We start from the raw sequence: 26,592 nt of genomic DNA on the forward strand, positions 1-26,592 counted from the left end.
AAAAAATCGCTAATCATGTAGTTATATTCTAGCGATAAGAATTAATAAAAGTTCAACGAATTTTTTTGAAATGAAAACATAAATTGAATCACTATAAGTCATAACAAAATAAAAAAATTATAGCTTTGTCGCCTAACCTACTGCGGGTTTTTGTTACTTTAAGAGCATCTCCGGAAAATTGTCTTTCAACAGGAGCGGAAGATGCTGGCGTTGATGAAAAATTCTTGGCCAATTTGGCCAAGTTTGGAAATATATTCCTGAACCTACCAAAATCTACCAATAGATTCATAGGAATGTGAGAAAACTACTAATACGGTCATCATACTGGCGAATGCTTCAGTCTCTCGGCGCTCGAGGAATCTCCTTATTGAGACTAAGCGCGCACGAGATTGCATAGATTCAATATGCCGTGCATATCAAGCTCAAGTAATATCAAGTAGCTTGATATCAAGTCAATCAATAAATATCTCACATCAAGTCAAGCTAAGTTCAAGTAGGTACTTTTTCACGAGCTTGATTTTCAAGTCAAGTAAAGGGTGTTTTTTTATAAAGCTATAGAACTTTGAATTGCAATAAAACAACGATGGATTATTCGATTGACATGAATTTTATTTATCCGCAAGATAATCTTGTGGCATTACATTTTAAATATGATTACTGGCATATGACCGCCACGGCTGGCTCGGATGTAGTCCAATCTGGACGTCCAATTTTCGATGACTTTTTCCAACATTTTTGGCCGTATATCGGCAATAACACGGCGAATATTGTCTTCCAAATGGCCAAGGGTTTGTGGCTTATCCGCATAGACCAATGACTTTACATAGCCCCACAGAAAGTGGTCTAGCGGTGTCAAATCACAAGATCTTGGAGGCCAATTCACAGGTTAAAAACGTGAATTTGGGCGGTCACCAAACGTGTCTTTCAATAAATCGATTGTGGCCCGAGCTGTGTGACATGTTGCGCCGTCTTGTTGGAACCACAGCTGCTGGACATTATGGTTGTTCAATTCCGGAATGAAAAAGTTAGTAATCATGGCTCTATACCGATCACCATTGACTGTAACGTTCTGGCCATCATCGTTTTTGAAGAAGTACGGACCAATGATTCCACCAGCCCATAAAGCGCACCAAACATCCGGTTTTTTTTGGATGTAACGGTGTTTCGACATACACTTGAGGATTAGCTTCACTCCAAATACGGCAGTTTTGTTTGTTGACGTAGCCATACAACCAGAAGTGCGCTTCATCGCTAATGGACGTAGTGCGCGATACGTATTCCGCATAGAACCATTATTTACGAAATAAAATTGCACTATTTGCAAGCGTTATTCAGGCGTGAGTCTATTCATGATGAATTGCCAAACCAAACTGAGAATAAATCACTTGACAGCTGTTAAATCGGTCGCCATCTTGAACAGTAATGCCAACTTAAAGTTATATACCTTGAAAAAAAACCCCCTATAAATGCTTGAAATTTCACATGGCCATATTCACACGGAAACCCTATTCAGATTTTGACCAGTAACAAAACTCGGCATTCGAGATCAAAACTTACTCTGAAAAGTTTTTAAGTCAAGAGTTATCGTGTTTACGGACGGCTGAAAAGAGTTGAATCAGAGAGCATAGTCATCATCAGTGTGACGAAATGTTTGAGTGATCTGTTCAGGGAACGAGCGCCAAAGAATGTTTACGCATCGTTATGTTTGCAATCTTCTCATGAATTTTCATATCGATTGTTACAGATGTCAATATTCAGTACAATTTCACGGATTCAGACAAAACAATCAATAAGTGTCGTAACATTGAAAATGTGTTTCACGGTTCGATACCATATCGACACACATTTTGTCTTTTACGATTCCGTGTTTTTGAAGTATCCTAGAAAATAATTGATCAGAATAAAAATGTTTTATGAATCCCACATATTCAATTTACTGTTGAATCACTCTAACACATGAAGTGGTGACACGAAAACTTGTGTGTGATGTGTAGAACTGTTTTCAATATGAAGAATTCCATTCGACATAACAACATTAATAACTAACTCGAAATGATGGTGGTTTGAAATGTGTACGAAAAACAAGGAGTTGAGAAAGATCTGAAAGTTTTTCAGATATGCCTGTCATCGTTCCCCTGGTTGTTGGTAAAGATCTTTTCATTTTCTTCAATTCTAATCGTGAGATGGTTTATTTACCTTAGCAGTTAGTCTATTGATTCTGTAGGTTTCTTGTCTCATACTGTTTATTTATCGAGTAAACATTGTTAACTCGTCTTTCGATTATAAAATAGTCTCTTATTTGATTGTAGTTTTCCATGATCTATCTCAAAATATTCGATTTCAGTGAGAAAAATATTTTTGACGTTTTATATTAGGTATATTTGTCTGGGAATTACTTTGAAATAACAGGTTTATTCTCTTATTTCATCACTTCTTTAAGTAAACTCACTGGGCATTGAGAAATGTTACATTCTATATCATTTTGTGATATATGTTTTTGTTTATATAACTTATCAAGATTCAATAGTATTAAAAATTTATATCCCTGAGATGAAGAATAATTTTCCATTTGAGGTTTGCCAATAACATAAAACTTTCAAATAATATTTATGACTTTTTGATTTGGTAATTTTTTCTGAAAAATATTGTAATAATAATAATAACTGAACTAATTAATTAATTCCTGGTTTTGAAAATTTTGTTTTTTTTCAGTTTATTTCAATAAGGAACATATTTCTCCTAACCTCATGAAATTTACATAATTTATGTTTTAGAATATGTAGGCAGTAAATCATGATATCAACAAAATCCTCTCTTGATAAATTTTCGAAATGAAATTCAATTGAACTTCATGCTTGACTCAATTATCAAAAATAGGCCTTAAAACATGCTTAATGCACCTACTGTAAGCTCAGAAATAAACATGAAAAAGCCCAATACAGTATTTTGGTGTAAATTCTTAGCCTCAATGGTCTAAAAAAGCTATAAAAAAATAAAAAGGAAAACCAATGTAAAATTGAATTACAAAGTAATGTTGAACTAATTATGGATTCAATATTTTTGATAATTCATTAATTGTTAAAAGTCACTTCGAACTACTTTCAGGTATCCAAGTTCTTAAAAACTTCACTTTTACGTTGAAAATTTGTGCAGTGAAACTGTGTGCGAGAAAATTTGAAGTACACGTGTCAGTTTAGTTTTTAGTGATGTTTCCGAATATTAAAAGAGATTTTCAAAATTCCGATGTACAGGGTGTTGTTTCGAGGATTCTTAGTTAACCCGGACCTGGATATTCAAGTCGGTCATTATATGGTACGTTTGGGCTCTCAAATATGAAGAAAATATACCGGGTGGTTCGTTTGATATGGCCTCAGAGAAAAACGGACAACATTCATAAAACACCCTGTATCTCGGCTACGAAGACAGTAAGACCCAATAAATGGGGTATCTCCAGAACCGCCTTGGTGCCACCTATGCACCTGTGAAGTATTTCCGTTTCCCAATGAAACAACCTGTATTTTGACATTCCTTATATCATTTTTGTTCAGTAGGTCACTAAACGTTATTGAAGCGTGTATCTTTCCATGATTGAATGGCATATCGTACGGAACTCAATTGACATAAGAAATGTCAAAAAATGATTCGCAGTGTTACCACTAGAACCATTTCAAATTGTATAAAGTCTTTTGGAGACCCCTAAATGTTACGAGAATTGTAATAACTAATAATTTCAAAAAGTTCCATTCGTAATTAAAATATCGTCGTTGAACAATGCTGCGATAGTAAAAATCACGCAACTCTTCAGTGGCTTAACTGACCTAACGCAATATGATTGGCTGAAGCGTGCGATGGTGCGTAGATAACCAATCACAAGGTCTATATAGCAGTGACGTGCTAATTCACGCTAACATTTTAAAATTCGATTTGAATTAAACGATAAGTGAAACTGAGAATTTCCATTGTATTGCTCATTTGAGAATTCGAAAAACAATTGTCTTTGAAAATCCGGACTGTTTACCCTGAATGTTCCTTGAACATCTTCGGTTATGCGATTAAGAAGAAACTTGATGATGTAAAGGGTGTTTTTTTTAGAGATATAGAACTTTAAATTTCAATAAAACAACGACGGATTGTTCGATTGACATGAAATTTATTTATCTGCAAGATAATCTTGTGGCATTACATTTTAAATATGATTTCTGGCATATGACCGCCACGGCTGGGTCCGATGTAATCCAATCTGGACATCCAATTTTCGATTACTTTTTCCAACATTTGTGCCGTATATCGGCAATAACAGGGCGAATGTTGTCTTCCAAATGGTCAAGGGTTTGTGGCTTATCCGCTTAGACCAATGACTTTACATAGCCCCACAGAAAGTAGTCTAGAGGTGTTAAATCACAAGATCTTGGAGGCCAATTTACAGATCCAAAACGTGAAATTAGGCGGTCACCAAACGTATCTTTCAATAAATCGATTGTGGCACGAGCTGTGTGACATGTTGCGCCGTCTTGTTGGAACCACAGCTCCTGGACATCATGGTTGTTCAATTCAGGAATGAAAAAGTTAGTAATCATGGCTCTATACCGATCACCATTGACTGTAACGTACTGGCCATCATCGTTTTTGAAGAAGTACGGACCAATGATTCCGCCAGCCCATAAAGCGCACCAAACAGTCAGTTTTTCTGGATGTAACGGTGTTTCGACATACACTTGAGGATTAGCTTCACTCCAAATGCGGCAGTTCTGTTTGTTGACGTAACCATTCAACCAGAAATGCGCTTCATCGCTAAACAAAATAAAATGGACGTATTGCGCGATAAATATTCCGCACAGAACCATTATTTTCGAAATGAAATTGCACTATTTGCAAGCGTTGTTCAGGCGTGAGTCTATTCACGATGAATTGCCAAACCAAACTGAGAATGAATCACTTGACAGCTGTCAAATCGGTCGCCATCTTGAACAGTAATGACAACTTAAAGTTATATACCTCGAAAAAAAACACCCTATACATCAAAATATGGGATTCAGTATTTATTTTAACATGTCGAACAGATGACAAAATGACTGCAATTCAATGCCCAGCAAGCTCTACGCATATGTACCAACCTATTTGCATGAAAATGAATAATGTATTCTCCTTGACTGGTCTGGTCGCGAACGAAATGTATCTCGGTAAAGTGAGGTTAAAACGCTACTCACCACGCTTCCGCACACTCAACATTTTGCGTGAGTCCGCAATACTACAGAAAAAAAATATATATTTAGGTCTCTAAAGGTAATTTTTTCGAGCGCAACCTCAAACGACTCGTGAGCGCCGCTTTTGTTACTGAAAAACAGCGTCGTCCATAAAGCACTGTCAAGTAAGTCAATATTTCCTTATCAGTAAATCAGAATACTTAAAAATCCGTCGCTTTTAAATTTAGAATCCACACACACGAGGTAGGTTCCATACATCAAATATTTATCATGAGCTACGCTTCAATTTACCTATTTCCTGATAATGCCAGATAAAGTAACCACAATTATTGTTTCGTTGTGATCGCTTCAAGTGACTGGATTCTAATCATAAGCAATAAGCGGGCATGTTCTGAGCGGTAGCGGGAATTTTGCGAATTTTTTCGGGCGGTCCAAATGGTCGAAATGAGGAATGGATATAGGTATTATAGGGAAGAAGAAGGTAACGCTTTTTCTTTTTTTTTTAATTTTTTTTCTTTCTTTTTATTTCTTTTTGAAAAATTAATTCTTGTTTTTTTCACAGGATGGTTTGGCGTCCGCCATGTCCAGGTTTTCCTGGCCTTCTACCTCATGTTCATCGCTTACGGTTTGAGGGTGAACTTGTCTGTTGGTATTGTTGCAATGACGGATCCGACAGCCAGCCCTAACAAGGATATTCCTGTAAGTTTATTAAAAAAAAATAACAAAATTAGTTGGAGCAGGTGATTTTTTTAACCGATTCCTATTGATGCTTTTCATAGGAAAAACTTGAACCAATATTGTTGAATTTCTTAAATGGTTAATTGATTAGTATGCAGTATAATGTCATGACGGTTAGTGAATATTTTTATGCGGTAATAGTTTGCTTATCTTTATGGCCAAAAAATGCTCGTACATCGATCATTTTTAAATGACATATTTGCGTTAGACTCGGAGCGCTTTCTCTTCGACCTCCTGAATTGAAATTTTAATTGATTCAAACGAACAAAGTAACATTTCGCTGTTAAATTCGGAAAGTTCCGAATCAAAAGAATTTTAGTTTTTGTAGTGAACTTTAACCATTTCAATGCGTTGTTGAATCGTTTATCGTTTCATTTTTAGAAATGTCTTGATTTTTACAGCTTCAAAGAGATAGCACCCGATAGCGGGCTATTTAAAATGAAACCTCTTATTGGAAAACCACGTATCGGTAGTCCCAAATTGGTTGTCTAGTGAGGGGATCTAAAAACCCCTGTGAGCTAAAAAAAGAAATGAACAGCACATTTTCGGGATCCATTTTTGAGAGAATTATTTTGGTGGATACCGTAACCTGATAAATTCAACTTATTTCAAGCTATGAAAGAAAATTGGAAAATGGCGTGAAATGAAAAGTTCTCATAACTTCTTTATTATTGGTGCTATAAACACGAGTATAAACATTAAATAAAAACACCCTACGGCTCTTTTTTTAGTACATTACATTAATAAATTATATACATTGATGTAATAATTTATTTTTTATTACCATTAGTTTCGAAATTCTGATACAAACTTTTGCTTTCTTGAATGTATACCATTTTTTCAACATTTTCAAATTGATAAATGTTGATCTTTAAATGTGACCAAGGGAAAAATTTAACGAGGTCAAATCCGGAGACCTTGGTGGCCACCGAATATTGTAATTATCTGAAGTTCACAGATTATGACAGATATAGGCACTTGGTTGTGCCGGCTGAAATTGAAATTTTTGATGATTTTTATAGTTTGGTAAGAAATTTATATGTCATGTTGTATATTCTTGAAAAGGGCAAAATTAGGTGATTTTATTTGTTATAGAAATTGTTATTGTTTACATTTAAAGAAACACAAGTTTGTTTTATAACTTTAACTAATATTTTTCGAAATCGAAAAATGGATCAATAATTCATCGTTTCGAAGGGAAAATTTTGGAATTGCAAATTCGTGAGTATTTATTAATTTTCTTACGTGGCTTAGCTGCATATTATCCAGACCTAGTACGTGACTTTCTGAAGTATCATTGTCCCTTCAATAATAGGACTGGAAGGAGTGGTCCCCTTAATGGCCTCCAAGATCTCCTACTTTGAACACAATTCATTTTCATTACTTCTGAAATTTCTGAATCCATTTTGGAATACAAAATTTATAAAATATATTTAGATTCGAATTTTGTATAAATTAGTGAATAGCATAGAAATTACGAAATTGAAGGACGGAGACTACTCTTTTTATAGGAAGCTGGTGGAAACCAAAGAAATTTGGAGACTCTTAGATTAAAAAAAATGTTTTTGACCATTTTCTATTATATACATTGATACAAACCATACCATCGTATGGTTTGTATCAATGTATATAATAGAAAATGGTCAAAAACCTTTTTTTTAATCTAAGAGTCTCCAAATTATATATTATTATTATTATTATTATATATTATATATTTTTGAAATCAGGAAAAATTAAGATTCCCAAAAATGGCACACAAATCTAGTGTTCCCATATGAAAAAACCTAACTTTGGGTCATAGCTTTGTAATAAAAGACCCTGTTAAAAAGACGAGCACGCCACTGGATTCTACGTAAAAAAGTGCCTGTATGATGTTTCAATGTCAGAGCTCTATAATGAGTATTAGCCAATTTTCCAATTTTCGCTTATAACTCGAAGACAAAAAAAGGTGGTCTCAAATTAATACTACTCTTGTTAGTTCCTCAAACAAAGAGAACGAGAATGGATATCAGATTTTATCTCTCTTTGTCTGTCTCCTCTGGTTAAAAGTTGTAGTGCTAAAACATCGAAATTTGACCACCCTGTACATCATAAATGAACTGTCAATGAAATTACACTGTTCGTCAAAAACTTCATCAAAAGATTTGAGTAACTAATACTTCAATAAATTATAAGACCCGGAATTAATTACAATTTAAAATTTATTTAGACTGCAGTTATATGGGTATATTTTCCCCTCTAGAAGAAGCTACTTCCCATCGGTGTTAAAAAAAAACTCGACAATATCCGGCGAAAATTATGAATTGACGGTCGATTTGAAATTTCCTTCAAAATTACAATTCCCCCTCCAAGAGATGAATTACAGCTGTGATTCGGATGAGTTTAAAAAATGAGTTACTGATAAAATGGTTCACTCCGGATTAAAGAATTAAATGGGATCATTTCTCGAAAAATACTGGAATAATAATGCATTAAAAACTGACGTCATCGTCATTCTCTGATCTACCGTATTCCATGCATGTAATATTATTTCACGCTTTATCAAATTTGATATTATTTCGGTTTTCATGTAACCACAAAACACATGATTTAATTGCCTTTAATGACTGAGGATGAGTGATAACTTTGGCAAAACTCCTATGAAATAGAATTTTCACTAGTAATAGTGGTATTACTAGTGAAAATTAGTCAAATTATTTTCCGGAAATTTTTTCGAGCTCATGAATATTTTGAAAATTCTCCCGAGTTGAAGACGAGGGATAATTTTTACCGATTGTGTTCATTTCCAACAACATCAATTTTCGTCTTTATCAAGTACTCTAAATCAAGAACAAGCAACTTCCAATCAACCTGCCATAGTTAATAATAATTATTGCGTTTTCAATATAAACATTAATCATAATGGTCCAAAGAATTTAGGAAACATCTAAGCTTGTAGTTGAAATGAATCAAAATTATCATGTGAACAAATGAAAATTAGAATCTCAAAAAAAATATTCTGTCATTATAAAAGTCAGAAAAATTTCCAGTATAATTCGCTGTTGGGTACCCACGAGGAAAAAATTTCCACTAAATTCATCCGTTGCGATGGTGATCCGTCAGAAGTACACTTTCTGATTGGTTGAAAATCACAAATGTGGAATTTTCATTAAAATTAGAACTTGCATTATTATTTAATCCTATGGCTTTGTTCTGGTTCATTATTTTCAATAATTCGGAATCGGTCGAAAAGAAATTCAAATAGTGCTGCGATTTTCAGTTTTCATTGTGAAAAGTATTCATTCCAAAAATCAAATAAAATTTCCTAAAAATACCACATTTTGTTACAATTTTTGAACTAAACATAATCTAAAATATAGGTAACCTTTGAAAATTTCAGGAGGTTGAACTTCTTTTTGTCGAACAATTTCAAGATTATAATTCTCACTGATCAGGTCTCTCTTTTTTGTACTGGACTGGAATTTTATTCCCTGCGCCTCTATTATTATTTCTCCAATTTCCTACTGTTGTCTAATTAGGAGACTTTTTTCCCTTCTGCATGTCACTATTTTCTTCTCTTGGTTCTTGGTTCTTTGGAAGAAGTATTTCCTCTTCCTATCTGTCTTCCCCATTGGGATTTGTATTATCTTTCATAATTCCCTATTGTCAGGCTCTTTCAGCGTCTCTTTCTTTGTTTGTTAACTATTTCCACAATAGTTTCTTTCAATCTTCAATTATCCTCTGATTTGCTGGTTTCTTATAATATGAGCCAAGCTTGAATTTGTCGACCGCTTAATTTGCCTCTGCTTTATTTCTTTAATTAATAAGTGTAGATCTGAATCTCTTCGTTAGTAATTCATTCTTTAACTTCCGATGCAAAAGTGTCGGAACCGAAATCGGAATCGGAAGTGTAATTTCAATCGTAAGTTCCGCCTTATCGGAAGCTCCGCAACATCCCTAATCATAACTTAGATAACATAGCTTCAAATTTGATATAGGTTCATTCCAATTTCTGTGATAAACTCTCGTCAGGAGTTTTGAAATTATCCAAGAATGCTGAACAAAAAAGAAAATAAATAATATATCCGCAAGAATGAACCCAAAATGAAAAGTTAAACTCGATTTCTTACTCAGCAATCCTAAAAACGCAGCGTATTTTAATCTTGAGATTTTGCACTCTTTAATTCGTATCACAAGGATTGTGAAACTGATATGATAATGAATAAAGGTACAATTTTGTACGATTGGCGATAAAAATAACGTTTTATGTTAAATCAATTATAAATAATAGGTAATAATATGAACTGGTATTTTTGACGTTTGCGGAATTGAGGCATTTACAATTTGATGGTCTCATCCAAGGGCGGTCCTAGTCTCAAATTTTGGGGGGTTGCCGTTATGGGCTTCAAGTTTTTTGATGGGACCATTTTGTACATTGTCTGCTTGAAACGCATATTGTGTGTTAGGTGGTTCCATTTGGGAGGGGGGTCATGACCCCCTTGACCCCCCCCCCCCAGGGACCGCGCTTGGCCACATCATGCGCTTAATCGGAATTTTGCGAAACCCACCGTGAAAAATTAAAATAATTTCCGTCAAAATTGATTTATGCCATTTGAAAAATTTCTTTAAATTTTCAAGTATTACAAATTTTTCGAGATAAAGCAAGATCTTTAGTGTTGATGTAACTTTTTATCCAGTTGAATACGCACCAGTTCCAAGAAAAATGAGATTGATGAACTCATGTTGACATTCATTTATTGTTCCTTGTTTTCACTTGTTCAAACATGAATGTGATTTGTCAGTCGTCCAAAGGTTTCCAGATATTTCACATTACTAGGTTCCTAATTAATTCTCTGAATCGTATTATCGAAAGTATTCGAAGTATATTTATAAATTTATAAAAATTCGAGTGAACTACTGACTTTTGGCGTTGGACCCATAGACATATTATCCCATTTGATACGTCTATGGTTGGACCGTTGGAGTTCATAAAACTGCATAAAAGAGAAATATATGAGATATTATTCATACGAATTTGTTCTATATACAATCAATTACTATCAGGTCCATCAATTTTAATTTTGACCAAGGGTCAGTTCAGTTCAGTCAATTGTATTCTAATGTAAAGCCACATTTTAAGAGAGCCATTTTTAGGCTCAATTTCAACGAATTGTCGCTATTGTGTTTTATTAAGTCATTGTAATAGACATCTGTCAGAAACCACGCCAGGAATAGACATGAAAAAAGCCAAGTGCAATAAGGGTTTAAAATATGTATTTGGAACAGCATTGAACATCAGTAATCCACTTAAAACTTGGCCCAAAAAAAGCCTTTTAGGCATCCTTTACACTAAAAAAGCCCGAATCAAGATGAATTTGATAAGCGGTCTCAATGTCTTCACACCCGTCGAATCAAAACAAGTTAACTCGATCGAAACCAAAAGGGGGCAAATCCCCCTCCATTTTTCAATTGTCTTCCTTCAGTTACATTTGAGCTTTCATAACGCACGAAGTTTTCATTAATACAATAATATTCTGTATAATTCTGAGTCAATAAAAAATTATAAAAAAAGATTTCTGTTGTAAAATATGCCAAAGAAAACACATTGCTTACCATTGTGACGCCTGGTGCTCTGATCCTGAAAGGTTAGTGCACTCCGAAGACCATAGTACGTAGTTTTGGTCTTGAAACTTGTACAAGTGAACACCGTTACAAAGATATGCAGATACACAGACCGACAGTCACAATGTTTTCTCTGCCTTTGGTTTGATCGGAAGCAAAATATATTGTGGATATGTGAAATGAATTGACCGAGGCTGTTATGCAGCATTTTTTATTATCTATAATCAGATTTCCTTTAGAATCATTTTGATCACACGCGTCATCAATCGCACTGAGTAGTTTCTTTAAATTTCAGAATTGAAACACCCACATTCATGGTGTCTACTGTTGCATTGTCGTCGAATCTTTGGCAAATCAGATTCATTCATTGAGTGTAAAATCATCGCGAATAGTTATTTTGCTGATGTTGGCACAACAGGATGACGTAATAATCCAATAGAAACTTATACTCTCAAGACGATGGAGTCATATTCATTCTTTATTGAGACCCTTACGTCAGAAAGTCAAATATGTTTTATTCCTTTCAGACCTTCCCCAACTGGACAGACAAAAGTGTGATACTCTCATCGTTTTTCTGGGGATATCTACCACCTCAAGCATTTGCCGGACAACTGGCCAAGAAGTACGGACCCAAATGGTTCCTCATATCTGCCATGCTGATATGTTGCCTCTTCACCTACCTACTACCTATTACCGCTATACAGTATGGCTCCTATGGTGTCATGTTCTGCAGGATTATGCAAGGCGTGGGACAAGGTTTTGTCTACCCCATGATCCACGACATTTTAAGTAAATGGGTGCCTGCATGCGAGAGGTCGAGACTTGGCACTTACGTTTACGCAGGTGAGGAATCAGTATTTCTTTTGAAAAAAAAAATTAATTATTCTAATCAAGTTCAAACAACAACTGTGCAAATTTCAAAGTGCTCATGATTATTATCCTGCACTGAGGACTAACCAAATAGTACACTGAGAGAAATCGATACTTTTTTATTAATAAAGCACTTATTTGGAGGTTATTTATTCACAACTATTACAGCAGATTTATTTTTAATTTATTCATTAATAGTTAAATTATGCATTCAAAAAAGTTTATCAATAGGGAATAAAATATTTGTTCACAAGGTATTTGATAATATTTAATATATTTCGGTTATAAATAATTTATATGAACTCACGTTATCTCCACAAATAACATAAATTCATGATCAACAAATTTTTAACTGGTAGTTAACGAACATTTGCTATTTATGAATGAACTCTTGAAAGAATTCAATAATTTATTCACTCAGAATATAGGATTTATTAATAATTAACAAACTAACATAATTCTAGCGATCCAATCTGTGGAAAATTTTAAGGACACATCCCTCAAAGAGAAGCGTATCTCCTTGAAGGATCTGTCATTGAACTTTTCCTTTGATTTGAATATGTGTTTTTTAGAGCTATAGAACTTTAAATTGCAATAAAACAACGATGGATTATTCGATTGTCATGAATTTTATATATCCGCAAGATAATCTTGTGGCATTACATTTTAAATATGGTTTCTGGCATATGACCGCCACGGCTGGCTCGGATTTAGTCCAATCTAGACGTCCAATTTTCGATTACTTTTTCCAACATTTGTGGCCGTATATCGGCAATAACACGGCGAATGTTGTCTTCCAAACGCTCAAGGGTTTGTGGCTTATCCGCATAGACCAATGACTTTACATAGCCTCACAGAAAGAAGTCTAGCGGTGTTAAATCACAAGATCTTGGAGGCCAATTCACAGGTCCAAAACGTGAAATTAGGCGGTCACCAAACGTGTCTCTCAAAAAATCGATTGTGGCACGAGCTGTGTGAGATGTTGCGCCTTCTTGTTGGAACCACAGCTCCTGGACATCATGGTTGTTCAATTCAGGAATGAAAAAGTTAGTAATCCTGGCTCTATACCGATCACCATTGACTGTAACGTTCTGGCCATCATCGTTTTTGAAGAAGTACGGACCAATGATTCCACCAGCCCATAAAGCGCACCAAACAGTCAGTTTTTCTGGATGTAACGGTGTTTCGGTATTTACTTGAGGATTAGCTTCACTCCAAATTCGGCAGTTTTGTTTGTTGACGTTGCCATTCAACCAGAAGTGCGCTTCATCGCTAAACAAAATAAAATGAACGTAGTGCGCGATACGTATTCCGCACAGAACCATTATTTTCGAAATTAAATTGCACATTTTGCAAGCGTTGTTCAGGCGTGAATCTATTCATGATGAATTGCCAAACTAAACTGAGAATAAATCACTTGACAGCTGTTAAATCGGTCGCCATTTTGAACAGTAATGCCAACTTAAAGTTATATACCTCGAAAAAAAAACACCCGTTAGAATCATCTTTTTGTTGAAAAGCCTTTAAAAACTTTGATGAAAGAATCGACTTATGTGACCGTGGTCGTAGTGGACATTCATCAAATATAATATCTCATTCATAATTGCCAAACCTCATTTTTTTTTGATACAATGAGAATTTGAATCATAGTGTCATCATCTTATTGTTTTATTTTGATTCACAAAACAACAGTTCTTTTTGAAAAACCCTGTAGCAAAGCAAAGAGCAAGAAAGATAAAATGTGGAATCAAACGAGTAAAGTGCAACATATAACGATAATAATAATAACTGATCTCTATTGATAACTAGTTATCAGAGGCAATCGACCGAGGGTCTTCAGCCCATATAACGATAATTATTTCAATTTTGATCATTACAGGAGGTGCCTGTGGTACTGTGGTCTCCATGCTCGTCACTGGTTTTCTGTCGGCTAGCTGGTGGGGTTGGCCCTCAGTTTTTTACTTGTATGGGACTCTATCACTCATTTGGATACTGCTGATGGTGAAATTCGGCTGTAACAATCCCGATGTGCACAAAAAAATCAAGGAGGAAGAGAGACTGTATATATCCAATGGATCTGCCAGATCAGACGGAGAGGAAGTGAGTAAAAAATTATAAAAATATGAAAATATATATCAACTGACCCTAGTATCCATTAATGCAATAAGCGTACAACTTTGTTTCCGCCGTTCTTTTCCGAGTTTTTGTAGTCCAATCTGGACGTCCAATTTTCGATGACTTTTTCCAACATTTGTGGCAATATATCGGCAATGATCTCTTCCAAATGGTCAAGGGTTTGTGGCTTATCCGCATAGACCAATGACTTTACATAGCTCCACAGAAAGTATTCTAGCGGTGTTAAATCGCAAGATCTTGGAGGCCAATTCACAGGTCCAAAACGTGAAATTAGGCGGTCACCAAACGTGTCTCTCAAAAAATCGATTGTGGCACGAGCTGTGTGACATGTTGCGCCTTCTTGTTGGAACCACAGCTCCTGGACATCATGGTTGTCCAATTCAGGAATGAAAAAGTTAGTAATCCTGGCTCTATACCGATCACCATTGACTGTAACGTTCTGGCCATCATCGTTTTTTGAGAAGTACGGACCAATGATTTCACCAGCCCATAAAGCCACCATATTGTCAGTTTTTCTGGATGTAACGGTGTTTCGACATATACTTGAGGATTAGCTTCACTCCAAAAGCGGCAGTTTTGTATACGTATACCATTATTTTCGAAATAAAATTGCACTATTTGCAAGCGTTGTTCAGGCGTGAGTCTATGGATGATGAATTATCAAACCAAACTGAGAATAAATCAATGACAGCTGTTGAATCGGTCGCCATCTTGAACCGTAATGCCAACTTAAAGTTATATACCTCGACAAAAAACACCCTATACAATGTTGACCACGGCCAAACTTTCAGAGCTTATTCTATTTTCATGGATAAAATAAATCATCAACATTTTTTCCAGTGCCCAACCCCATGGAAGGAAATCTTCACATCTGCACCAGTCTGGTCGTTGATAATCGTCCACTGCGGTCAAAACTGGGGCTTCTGGACCCTGATGACCGAACTTCCCAGTTACATTTCTGGCGTGATGAAGTTCAACATAAAATCGGTAAGGCCGGCAGTGTTTTGGTCGGACTGAAACAAGTTGATTTGTGGCTCTTTTCAGAATAGCTTGCTATCTGCCTTGCCCTACTTTACCTTGTGGGTTTTGAGCTTCATATTCAGCGCATTCGCCGATTACCTGATCAACCGCAAGATAACGTCGATAGGAGTGACGAGAAAACTGCTCAACAGCATAGGTGAGGAGTTATTGACGAATGAGGTTAGGTTTCGAGGAAGAACCCTCGGAATGTTAAGATAAACTGCTCCACATGAGTTAGGGTTATTGACTTAAATGGACTAGTTTTCATTTTGTTGTTAAGGATTTATTCTAAAAATTTAAGTAAAATGAAACAAAAATGTGGAAGAATCATTGAAATATCTCTAGAAATGAAAAAATTATGGGACTTTGAAGTTGCGCTTGGAAGAATAATTTCATAGTACGTGTAAGTGGCGTGACGTCACACACTAGACGACTGGTATTCGCAGAGTGCTTACGAATTCATTGGTGTACAATCACTTGTGCCGTTCGTGTCGTTTTTTGTTCGTTACACGATGGCTGAAATAACTTACTATATACATACATATAAATTACTTTTTTCTCTTTTTACTTTTTACTCCTCACATAAATATGTTTTGCCATTGATAGACTTCAACAACCAGTACTCAATTACAAACTGTTTATGAAACGTTTTTTAAATGAATCATCGTTATGAGTTGAACCATGATGAAGCAAACTCAAAAGTAGATACTTACTTGAAAAGTTTAACTCCTTTTATTTCTGCACTGACATAAGATGGATTTGAAGAAAAAAACTCCATCACTGCGAATATATCTATTTTAGGCAAATTGTCACTTTGTCCTTTCACGAAGCCTTCTTCCATTATGGTGACATAAAAACAAAACTCGAGTTAAAACTACACTGTACAACTACAAACGGCGCGAGAGCCTTGGCGCGGCTAAGTATTTAAACGTTATTTATTGTGCAGCGATCACAGGCAAGAGCCGTGACGTCACAGACCAAAGACGTTCCGCGCTAAAATATGTCAATTTAAATAATCTATTTCTCAGTCATTTATAGATGGATTTTCAAAATGTTTTCACTGATTTATCAGTTTTGCTCTATATTTTGATTCTATCGTGTCAAATATAGTATTATCAACATCACTAAACTAGTCCATTGCAAAAAAATATACTTTAAATGAGATTTTTGTGACGAAAATTCATATTAATATGATTTCAAGTTGCAGGAAATAAAATTAATTTCAGCCTGTAGGTCTGCAGCGTATACAGGGTGGTTAAGAAAAATCTAGTAAAATAACGAAATTTTATTCTCGGACAATTCAAGCATTTTAAGACTATCAATACAATGTATGGCCTTCACGGGCATCAATAACAGCTTGACATCTTCTTTGCATACTACACACGAGGTTGTTGAACATTTCTTGAGGAATTTGAATCCATAAACGGGGCAGAAGCTCTCAGATCATTTAAGGATTCTGGGGTAGGTTGATGATTATCTAGTTTTCTTTGGAGCATATCCCATGCATGTTCTATGCAATTCAAATCTGGTGAGTACGGAGGTATTGGTAAATGTGGAATCCCAAGCTCCTCTCGCGCATTCTCAACTATGGCTGCACGGTGCGGTCTAGCGTTATCGTCTAGAAATTGAAAAGTTTCACCAATAGCAGCGTGAAAATTTGGCACAACATTGTCAATGACATGCTCCCTATAGTGTAAGGCGGTCATATTCCCAGGACAAATGTGTAGATCTGTGCGCCCGTTGAAACATATCCCGGCCCATACCATAACACTACCCCTTCGGAATGGTTGGACTTCTTGGACATAGCGACGATTACGGGGTATGTATCTGAATCTGAAAATCGTCCATATCTGGATTCATCGGTGAAGGACACTACGCCAATGATCGTTCCAATTGATATGTTGCCTTGCCCATTCCAGTCTTTGTCGTTTATGGTCACGTGTTAATAAAACTCCTCTTGATGGACGTCTAGAACCTAGATTCACCTCTCTCAAACTTCGTCTGATGGTTTCGATGGAAACTTGGACCTCATATGCATTTTAAAGAGTATTTCGAAGCATTCTACACGTAGAGGTAGGGTTTCTTCTCGCTGAAACGATCCTGAGCAGGTGTTGTTTTTCGTCGCCCACCAAGCGTTGGTCTTTCCAACACGGAACCTGTCTCCCTGAACCTATTCCAAAGTCGAGATATCACACTTTGGCTGACTTGGAGCCTTTCCGCTACAACAACCTGAGTTAGGCCACACTGAAGCATTCCGATAGCCCTATTAGCCTCAGCGTTTGTTAATTTGCGTCTTGGAATTTTCGATCAAATCGAAGCCGTTGATAAACTGACTCCATTTCAAAATAAGAATATTCATGAAGCAAATGCAAAGAACCAAACTTCGGAAAAAAGACGACCAGATTGACGAAATGCCTCATACTGATTTTTATTGGATCGATCCAAGTTGTTATTGAGTTTTAGAGGATTTTACAGCGATTTTCTCGAAGATTATGTACTTTTCAAAACGATTGTATACGATATCCCTAACTCTTGTGGAGCAGTATATTTAGTCTTAACCTGAAGGTGAAATTGTTTTCTAAAAAGAAGTTTCATTTTGATGTTGAAAAAAACGAGTATATTTCAAAAGAAATCAACAGATACCTTTCTTTTTGCAATGAAATAAACATCCATTGATCGGTCTTGAAATATACCCATTTTTCCAATATCAAAATGAAACACGTTCTTACCAAATCCTGTATGGTACAGATTAGAAGCGCCCAAACCAACAATCCTGGGAATTGTTCCCGGTTATTAATTTATCCATAATATAGCAAATTTTTTCCATATTTTTAATTTTTTCCCCAATTCAAATTCCAGGTCTGTTCATACCAGCTGCTGCACTCATAGCTTTAGGATTCATGACCGTTGAACAGAAAAAACTCGCCGTTTTTCTTCTAGTCACAGCAGTAGGGACGAATGCTGCAATTTACAGCGGTTTCAACATAAACCATATAGACATAGCGCCCAACCACTCTGGCGTGTTGATGGGTATCACGAATGGAGCTTCCAACATATGCGCTTTGATAGCTCCTCTTTTCGTTCATGTGATAGTTACCGATCATGTAAGTTACGGTTTTGTTTATACACGTTATTGCACTAAGAAAGAATGAATTCTTCAATTTGATCTCCTGACGACATACACTGCGCAAAAAAAATCACGCGCATTATGGAAATCTCAAATTTATTTTACAACTGGAGGTGTTCTCAATGATAATTATTTTTATCAGAATTATGCATGCATATGTTATCCACTTTCAACGTTTTTCTTCAATACAGATGTTTTTTCCCAGCAGGAATAAAAAAAGATGAGATTATCAGATTTTGAATGTATTGGCTCCATTCTGAAATCAGTTGTTCTCGATCAATTCTAGTGATCAATAGTTTTTCTTTCGTTTGATTTTCTACACTCGATCGCTATGCAACGCGAAACACGCAATTTGACCCAAGAGGAATATGCCCAGCGGTAGTTTTGCGAGAACCGAGAAGAAGGGTGGACATACACAAAAATTGCACAAAGGTTTGGAGTTTTCCATACAAGTGTGTCCAGAATGTTGCAGCAATTCAGGGAGACAGGTATGAATGTCCGAAGACCAGGACAGGGTAGACCACGGGTAACAACTGCCATTCAAGAACGTTACTTTATTGAGAGTTTCTTCGTTGAGACAACGGTTTGCAACCGCTCGCCTCATTCAAAATCAGCTTGAGCAAACTCATGGGGTGCAAATTAGCACTCAGACAATAAGAAATCGCCTCAGAGAATATTATTTAAGGCCTCGTGTCGCGGCAAGAGGCCCAGCTCTTACCCCAGCCCATCGAAGGGCGCGTTTGGATTTTGCGAGTGAGCATATCAATTGGGAAGAGGCTGATTGGGAAAGGGTGCACTGAGCATATCTTTCATGTGGACGTCTGTATACTAGGGAACGTTGATCACAATGGTAGAGGCAGAATCTAGTCTCATCTGTGAAGAGAACTCTTTTCCAATCAGCCTCTTCCCATTCCCAATGGATATGCTCTCTGGCAAAATCCAAACGCGCCCCTTCGATGGGCTGGGGTAAGAGCTGGGCCTCTTGCCGCGACACGAGGCCTTAAATCATATTCTCTGAGGCGATTTCTTATTGTCTGAGTGCTAATTTGCACCCCATGAGTTTGCTCAAGCTGATTTTGAAGGAGACGAGCGGTTGCAAACCGTTGTCTCAACGAAGAAACTCTCAAGTAACGTTCTTGAATGGCAGTTGTTACCCGTGGTCTACCCTGTCCTGGTCTTCGGATATTCATACCTGTCTCCCTGAATCGCTGCAACATTCTGGACACACTTGTATGGAAAACTCCAAACCTTTGTGCAATTTTTGTGTATGTCCACCTTCCTTCTCGCAAAACTACCGCTTGGGCACATTCCTCTTGGGTCAAATTGCGTGTTTCGCGTTGCATAGCGATCGACTCCAGTTTATTATTGAATATTCGTTAAATCTATATTTGTCCTTTGAAACTGATTTCTTTTTTTTTTTTCTAGTCTGATGTTATGCAGTGGAGAACAGTTTTTATTTTCACGGCAGCTCTGTATGTCATAACAAATTGCGTTTTTCTAATTTTCGGAACTGGAAAACTACAAGACTGGAATGAACCCAAGCAGAAAAGAAATGGCAGTGTAAAGTGAGTAAATCAGATATAATTGAAGCAAAAATGATAATTTTCCTCATTACAGATTACCCCCAAATGGAACTATAGAATCTCCAGTTAAAAACTGCTGATGATGACATTCCGTGTCGAGCATCAAGGCTGTGATAGCTAGGAAGGAACCTTAGGGTTGTTTGCAGTTGGTGAAATAGATGAGAAGAGAAATATGGACTCGAATGAATTTGATATAATTGTCTAAGTGATTAACTCGGAGTTTAGAGAATTGTTAAACAATCGTTTTTAATGAACGAGAAGTTACCGATAAACTTATTTTTAGGATTATAGGAAATAGCAGCATTATTTTTCGTATGGCACAAATGATTCGTTTTTACGTTATTAATATAATTTTTTTTTTGTAAATAATTATTTAACTGTATTTTATCACCATGAATTCGTTTGATTGCACTTGAGGTACCTACATTTATCCCATCACTGCCCGAAAATGTACATTTCCTTATTTTCATTCACAAGAAATTCAGATTTTCTATTGATAGTGTCAGGAAGTTTTGCTGGAAATGTCCTTGAAGATATAAAATACTCGAAGTATATAGAATCTTGTTGTTATCGAATATATTTTACAATCGCCATGTGGATGCATTTTATTTGAATCTTACCGTTTTCCTGAAAATGTTGAGTTCTTTTTTTCATTCTCATTTTTCATGAAAAAGTCCTTTCTTTTTCATTCACAAAAATTTCAGATTATTTATTGACAGCGTCAAGAAGTTTTGCTGGAGATGACCCTGAAAATATCAAATACTCAGGGCCGTCGCTAGGGGGTAGGCAGGGGAGGCGACCGCCTAGGGCGGCATTTCAATCTTGATCAACAAAAATCATATGTGTAGAAATTCAAAGTAAGAAATGAGATTTAAATCGGTTAGAAACAACACGAAAATATACAGACAATTTAATCAACATTTTAAACTATCAAAGGTGCCGCATTATACACAACAACTCATAAATATCCAGATGTCGTGTAAACCCTCTCACAGCTGTTTACTGTTTACGAGATATTGATGCTAAAAAACACATGTTCTAATCAGGCGTGTCGGCCTTCTCTTTGTAAACTGCTTAATTTTATTGCTTTATTAGGGTAGTCGGTGGAGAATATTTTTCTCTAGAATTCTTCAACCAGAATGCCTATTCCCAGATGAATGCAAAATATTCGAAAAACGTTTCCATTTCATCATTTCCATCTCATCCTTCCTAAGAAATACATATTTGAGAAGTTTATTTTATTTTATACCACGTTCCATTATATAACAATATTTTTTTGATCGTACTGTATGTGCAAAGTGAGTGTTATATTCTGAATTTTTCGATTTGCCTTTGGATTTAAGGATTTCAAAGTAGATTACTGAAGGTAAGTTCTATAATTTTTTTATTTTCATCATTATGTATTCCTATTATTGTTCCTTACCAATCCTAAAATGATTTTCATTTTTTGTACAAGTTTGAACTTGTTGGTTTTGTTCATATTTTTTCTATGTTATTATAATTAAAATTTTACAAACTGTCGCCTTCAACTTTTTCATATTTCGGTAGAAGACCCCGATAATCCAAAATAATTTTTTTTGCATTCTGCAGAGTTGACTGTTAGGGCGGCAAATTGGGTATTTGCCTAGGGCGGCAATTTGGCTAGCGACGGCCCTGCAAATACTCGAAGTATATAGAATCTTGTTGTTATCGAATATATTTTACAATCGACATGTAGTTGTATTTTATTTGACTCTAACCATTTTTCCTGAAAATGTTCATTTCTGTTTTTTCAATTCAGAAGAATTTTTGGATCATTTATTGGAAGTGTCATAAATTTCTGTTGGATATATATCTGAAAACATCAAATACTCACAGGTAGGGACGGCGTTAGGGGTGAAACAGTGAAGCGACCGTTTCAGGCGCCTCTATTTTAGGGGCGGCAATTCGGCTCAGTTTGTTGGCTGCCTTTCTTAGCTGCTTTCCAGTCAGGTGCGTGTCACCCCGGGGCTCGGCGCACTAGGGCTTCGAGCCCTTATTACCAATTCGATTGTCCTAGCCTGTAATTTTCTGTTTACGTATCGAATGAAAAATCCGAAAGTCGTATCAAAAAATATGTCGGAAACTATAAATGTTATTAGCTAATTTGAAATGAAATTAGCTAAACTATCAGTTGTTATACTGAAGGGGTTTTCCAAAAAGAGCTGTCATTTTGATATTAAAGAAAACGAGTATATTTTAAGAGAAATTGATGAATGTTTATTTCAATGTAGAGGAAGATTTGTCAATAACGAAGGAAAACGATATCGACCAAATAGAAATTCACATCTACTCTTTCCTTTGGAATATTCTACTAGTTCCCCATAGGCTTTATTTTTGATATTCCTGTTTGCGTATGCTGAACTTTTTATTTTCCATGGACAAGTTTTCTGCCAAAATATTTCGATGAAACCTATCAAAAATTCTTTCATTTTGCACAAAAATTTGGTACGCTACGAATTTCCGGCGGTACCTGATAAATTGCCAGCTGTGTGTGACCATCAGAAATCCGACCCGGATACTCAATAAAACAACCTTTTGAGTGGCAGGTTTCGATGGCAGCAAGGGTAGACTAGCTACCTTTTGGACGCAAGCTATTTTGATGCCTGCTTCCAAACGCTCGAAAAAACGCCCCGTGAGTGGCGGGCATTAAACACAACATAAGGTTCTTCTGCTCCGCTGTGTTTTTCAACATTCCCTGCTATAAAAATATTCATACCGCCTTCTGTATCGTAAATAACACATGGCAGCCCAACCAATATAAACAGAATTCCCTATTACCCTCATTGAAAGGGCGATGAAATCATTATATTCACCAAAGGAGAGAAAAAAAAACACTACCTTCGCTTTTGAATTATTCGGAAGCCAATGTTTACACATTCAACATATGGAAAATTCCTACGATATTGCATTCGAAACTGATTACTGTTGAATGGCAAATGTTTTCAGCGGAACACATGTTTATAATCACAATTAGTTTTCGATGCTATCCGCCTTTTGTATCTTGTGGTGTGATAGGTAATCTGTTTTGTTGACTTTTCTTAGACACATTATATCACATTAGTTGAATTTTACGCTCTACTATGTGTAGTTCGATATTTTTGACTGTTGTCTATGTATTTGTTCTGTTTTGCAGTTTTATTTTATACAAAAACCTTGGAAACATTTTTTGTTGTAATATATATTACAACATTGCAATATTCTTCATTCACTAGAATTTAATTTTTTTACGCACGATTGCAAGAAGAAGTTCTGTTTTTTTGGGTGTTTATGAGGGAGGTGATGTTGTTATAGATCCTTTTTCAGCAGGGGCGCCGAAAAATTCTCTGCTTCAGGCGCCAAAATTACTCGCGCTGGTTAGAACTATTTGGAGGGGCACTACAGGGATATCGAAAACCGTTAAAAATACAGAGTGGCTTGAATTACAAAAAGTTGCCTTATTCAGGGATGAGTGTGTTAGTGTAAGCAGATCCAAAATAATTCTAATGGTTCCCGAAATATCTCGATAAAACAAAAAATCGAGCCTGTATTTTAACTTTGAAACCATTTTCAGCTTAAAATTTGGATAATATAGACAATTTGTCGAAAGGACAGGTGTACCTTAAGATAGATAGATAACATAACATAACATATATTCATCATCAAAGTTTACAGATACATGAATTAAACAAAAAAGATAGATTCTTTATTGGTCAAATTATCACACCTTAGTGCTATGACAAGTCAACAATATAAATGTGAATGTAGATTAAAATTGAAATATCACTTTTATCGTGAAGCTGTAAATAGTCAATTAAAAATTGTATATGAAAGAACAAGAAAATAATTAATAAATTATAATAAATAACAATAATAAATTAAATGATTCAAAACAGAGAGGTATAGGGACAGTACATTGACTACAGTCACTCAGTAAGATACAACATAAAGCATATAGCTTTGAATTATATCAGATAGTTTAGATTACATATATTAATTCAGTTTTTTCAAATATTATTCGAACGATATTGAAACAAGAATATTAATTTTTACAGTTTTATTCATAAATTGAAAATATTGACAAACAAATATACAAAATGAAATAAAATAACTCTAAACGGAAATTCGAGAATATTGATATCTTTCATGAGAGATAATCATGGTATAATTGGGAACCAAATGATTCATTTGACTTATTATCAGATGATGAACTTAGATAGAGATGAGACTATCCACAAAAATGATTCGAAAAGTCCTTTCCAGTGGAGGTAATCACTAGGACACTAGATGAGCTGAAATTCTAAGCATTATATCAAGATTATATCTAAGAGAAAAATTGACCCAATGTCCGTGTGAATGTTTACTCGGAGAACTATTTATCTAAAGTGATTATTAAGAATCAAATATCTTCGTTTTTCTTTTATTGGATGTTTCAACTAGACGATCATTAGTTTTTCCGCAGTAGTTCTTTAAAAAAGTATTTGTAGTGCATGTTATCACTATTACTTCACCCGAATAAATTTCGCATAGACTTTCTGGCAATATTTCATTCTGAATAATATATTTAGTAATATTTGAATGAGACATGTTCGCTTATTATGAATACTGAAGAATGTCTCTTCGAAATCTTGATTTATTTCATTGAAAATTAAATATGAATATAACAAAATTTGTATAACGGAATCTTGGGGATAAATCAATGGTCCTCGACTTAAATTTGTAATGAGACAGTAATTATCTTCAACAAATAAGTTCATCATCTAAAATCAATATTCGCTTACATCTTTCACACTGAATTTTCCTCAGAACAGTCAGAACAATATAACAAATATAACCTGCTACATATATTACCGATTGTTCGTGATTTTAAAGTAAGGAGTGACTGAACTCTAAGCCTTTTTTCGGATTCATACAATTGTCGTATTGAAATGTGGTACTGTCCACCGGGCGAGTTCACGATATTTACCGAATCTACTTTCCAATTCGTCAGTCTGAAATTTTTCAAATAAAACGTATTTCATGTTCAATTCAGAAAAACAATATTTTAAAACCTCTGTCATTCCATATACTGTATGACTTAGAGCTGCATGAGTTTGTGCAGTTAATTTTTTTGGAAACTTTCGGGATATCCAAATTTCTAGCCAATCTATCATTTTATTCAAAATAAAAATTTCACATCCCATTGAAAATTATTCCAGAAAATTGGCTCCTGGTATACATCATTCAAACGATTTCTTTTAAAAGGAGTTTTAACATTTACAATTTTCCACCATTTAATGAAAATATTGAGGAAGTTGGCGGTATCTTTTACGTGTTCAATTTAAGATCCAATTGATACTAATGCTTCTACTATAAAAGAATTGAAAATTTTGAGGGCTAACGTTACATTCTGCCTTTTCATGTTTTAGGGAAAAAGTGACTTAAGAGTCGAAGAGTAACCGAATTTCAATAATTTATCATTCTCCAACTGATGGAGCTTCGAATGAAGCAATTTTTTCATTAGTTGTTTCATAAACGGGAAAAAATCATTTAGTTTCCGGTTTAGAAATTAACCAATGATTCCTGATACATTTCAGTAAGTGTACCGAATCGAAAAGATGAAAGAGAGGTCTTGATCTGTCAGAAGGGTGACAATATACAATACTGTGTTTTTTATTATCGGCGAAGTTAGTCATAGCTCTACTGTTTACTGCATTATTATCAGTGATAACACAGAATACCCTGGAACCAATTTCTTCTAAATTAATAATAATATCCTTTATCATAAAATTAAATCATAAGGTGATCTAATTTAGATGTTCGACAAATATTTTCAAAAAATCTTTAAAACTCGACGTTATACTAGATATCATGAAAACGAAGGCAGAATTATCCAAATTCATATTATTATACGCAGTTCCAAAAATATTTCCGCCTTTATAATATAAATATGATTTGATATGAATTTCATCTATTAATAAATAAATAATAAAAAATAAAATAAATAATAAAAGAATGAATCGTTCATGGCCGTCCAATAATTTGAAAACGTTTTTCGCATAAACAAGGGTAATTTTTTTCTTCTGGCATTGGATCAGTCGATAGTGAACGGCAAACAGATTTTATCGTATCCACGTGAGGTAATATGAGAACTCCAAAATTTCTTAAAAATTTGTAAGCATGTGGACTTATAGTAATGAGTATGGAAGCTGAAATCATTGTAATTTTTGAATATCGATATCGTTCCTTGGGAATTGTGTGTAATTTCAAATGTTCTGAAACAAAATTCAACGCCTTTAAACAGTTATCATTTCCCAAATCTTCTGATGACCTATTA

The 26,592-nt window shown here is 35.2% G+C and overlaps 1 protein-coding gene across 5 annotated transcripts in view; it reads left to right on the forward strand.

Annotated features, from left to right (window-relative positions):
• Positions 1-20,872, forward strand: part of LOC123682548 (putative inorganic phosphate cotransporter) — a 35,657-nt gene extending 14,785 nt beyond the window's left edge. For 3 of the 5 annotated variants that reach the window (XM_045621198.1, XM_045621197.1, XM_045621202.1), the window contains 8 exons: positions 5,767-5,903; positions 12,071-12,386; positions 14,293-14,513; positions 15,390-15,536; positions 15,594-15,726; positions 18,429-18,673; positions 20,122-20,261; positions 20,314-20,872. In XM_045621198.1, the coding sequence (XP_045477154.1) occupies positions 5,767-5,903; positions 12,071-12,386; positions 14,293-14,513; positions 15,390-15,536; positions 15,594-15,726; positions 18,429-18,673; positions 20,122-20,261; positions 20,314-20,359 (1,385 nt within the window). In that variant the 3' untranslated portion in view covers positions 20,360-20,872. Of the gene's footprint in view, positions 1-1,733; positions 2,146-5,345; positions 5,686-5,766; positions 5,904-12,070; positions 12,387-14,292; positions 14,514-15,389; positions 15,537-15,593; positions 15,727-18,428; positions 18,674-20,121; positions 20,262-20,313 lie in introns of those variants that run through there. The other 2 variants (XM_045621200.1, XM_045621199.1) reach the window with 2 other exon arrangements.
• Positions 20,873-26,592: the final 5,720 nt, after the last annotated feature.

The sequence above is a fragment of the Harmonia axyridis genome, chromosome 6 (assembly GCF_914767665.1).
Source record: "Harmonia axyridis chromosome 6, icHarAxyr1.1, whole genome shotgun sequence".
Lineage (NCBI taxonomy): Eukaryota > Metazoa > Arthropoda > Insecta > Coleoptera > Coccinellidae > Harmonia > Harmonia axyridis.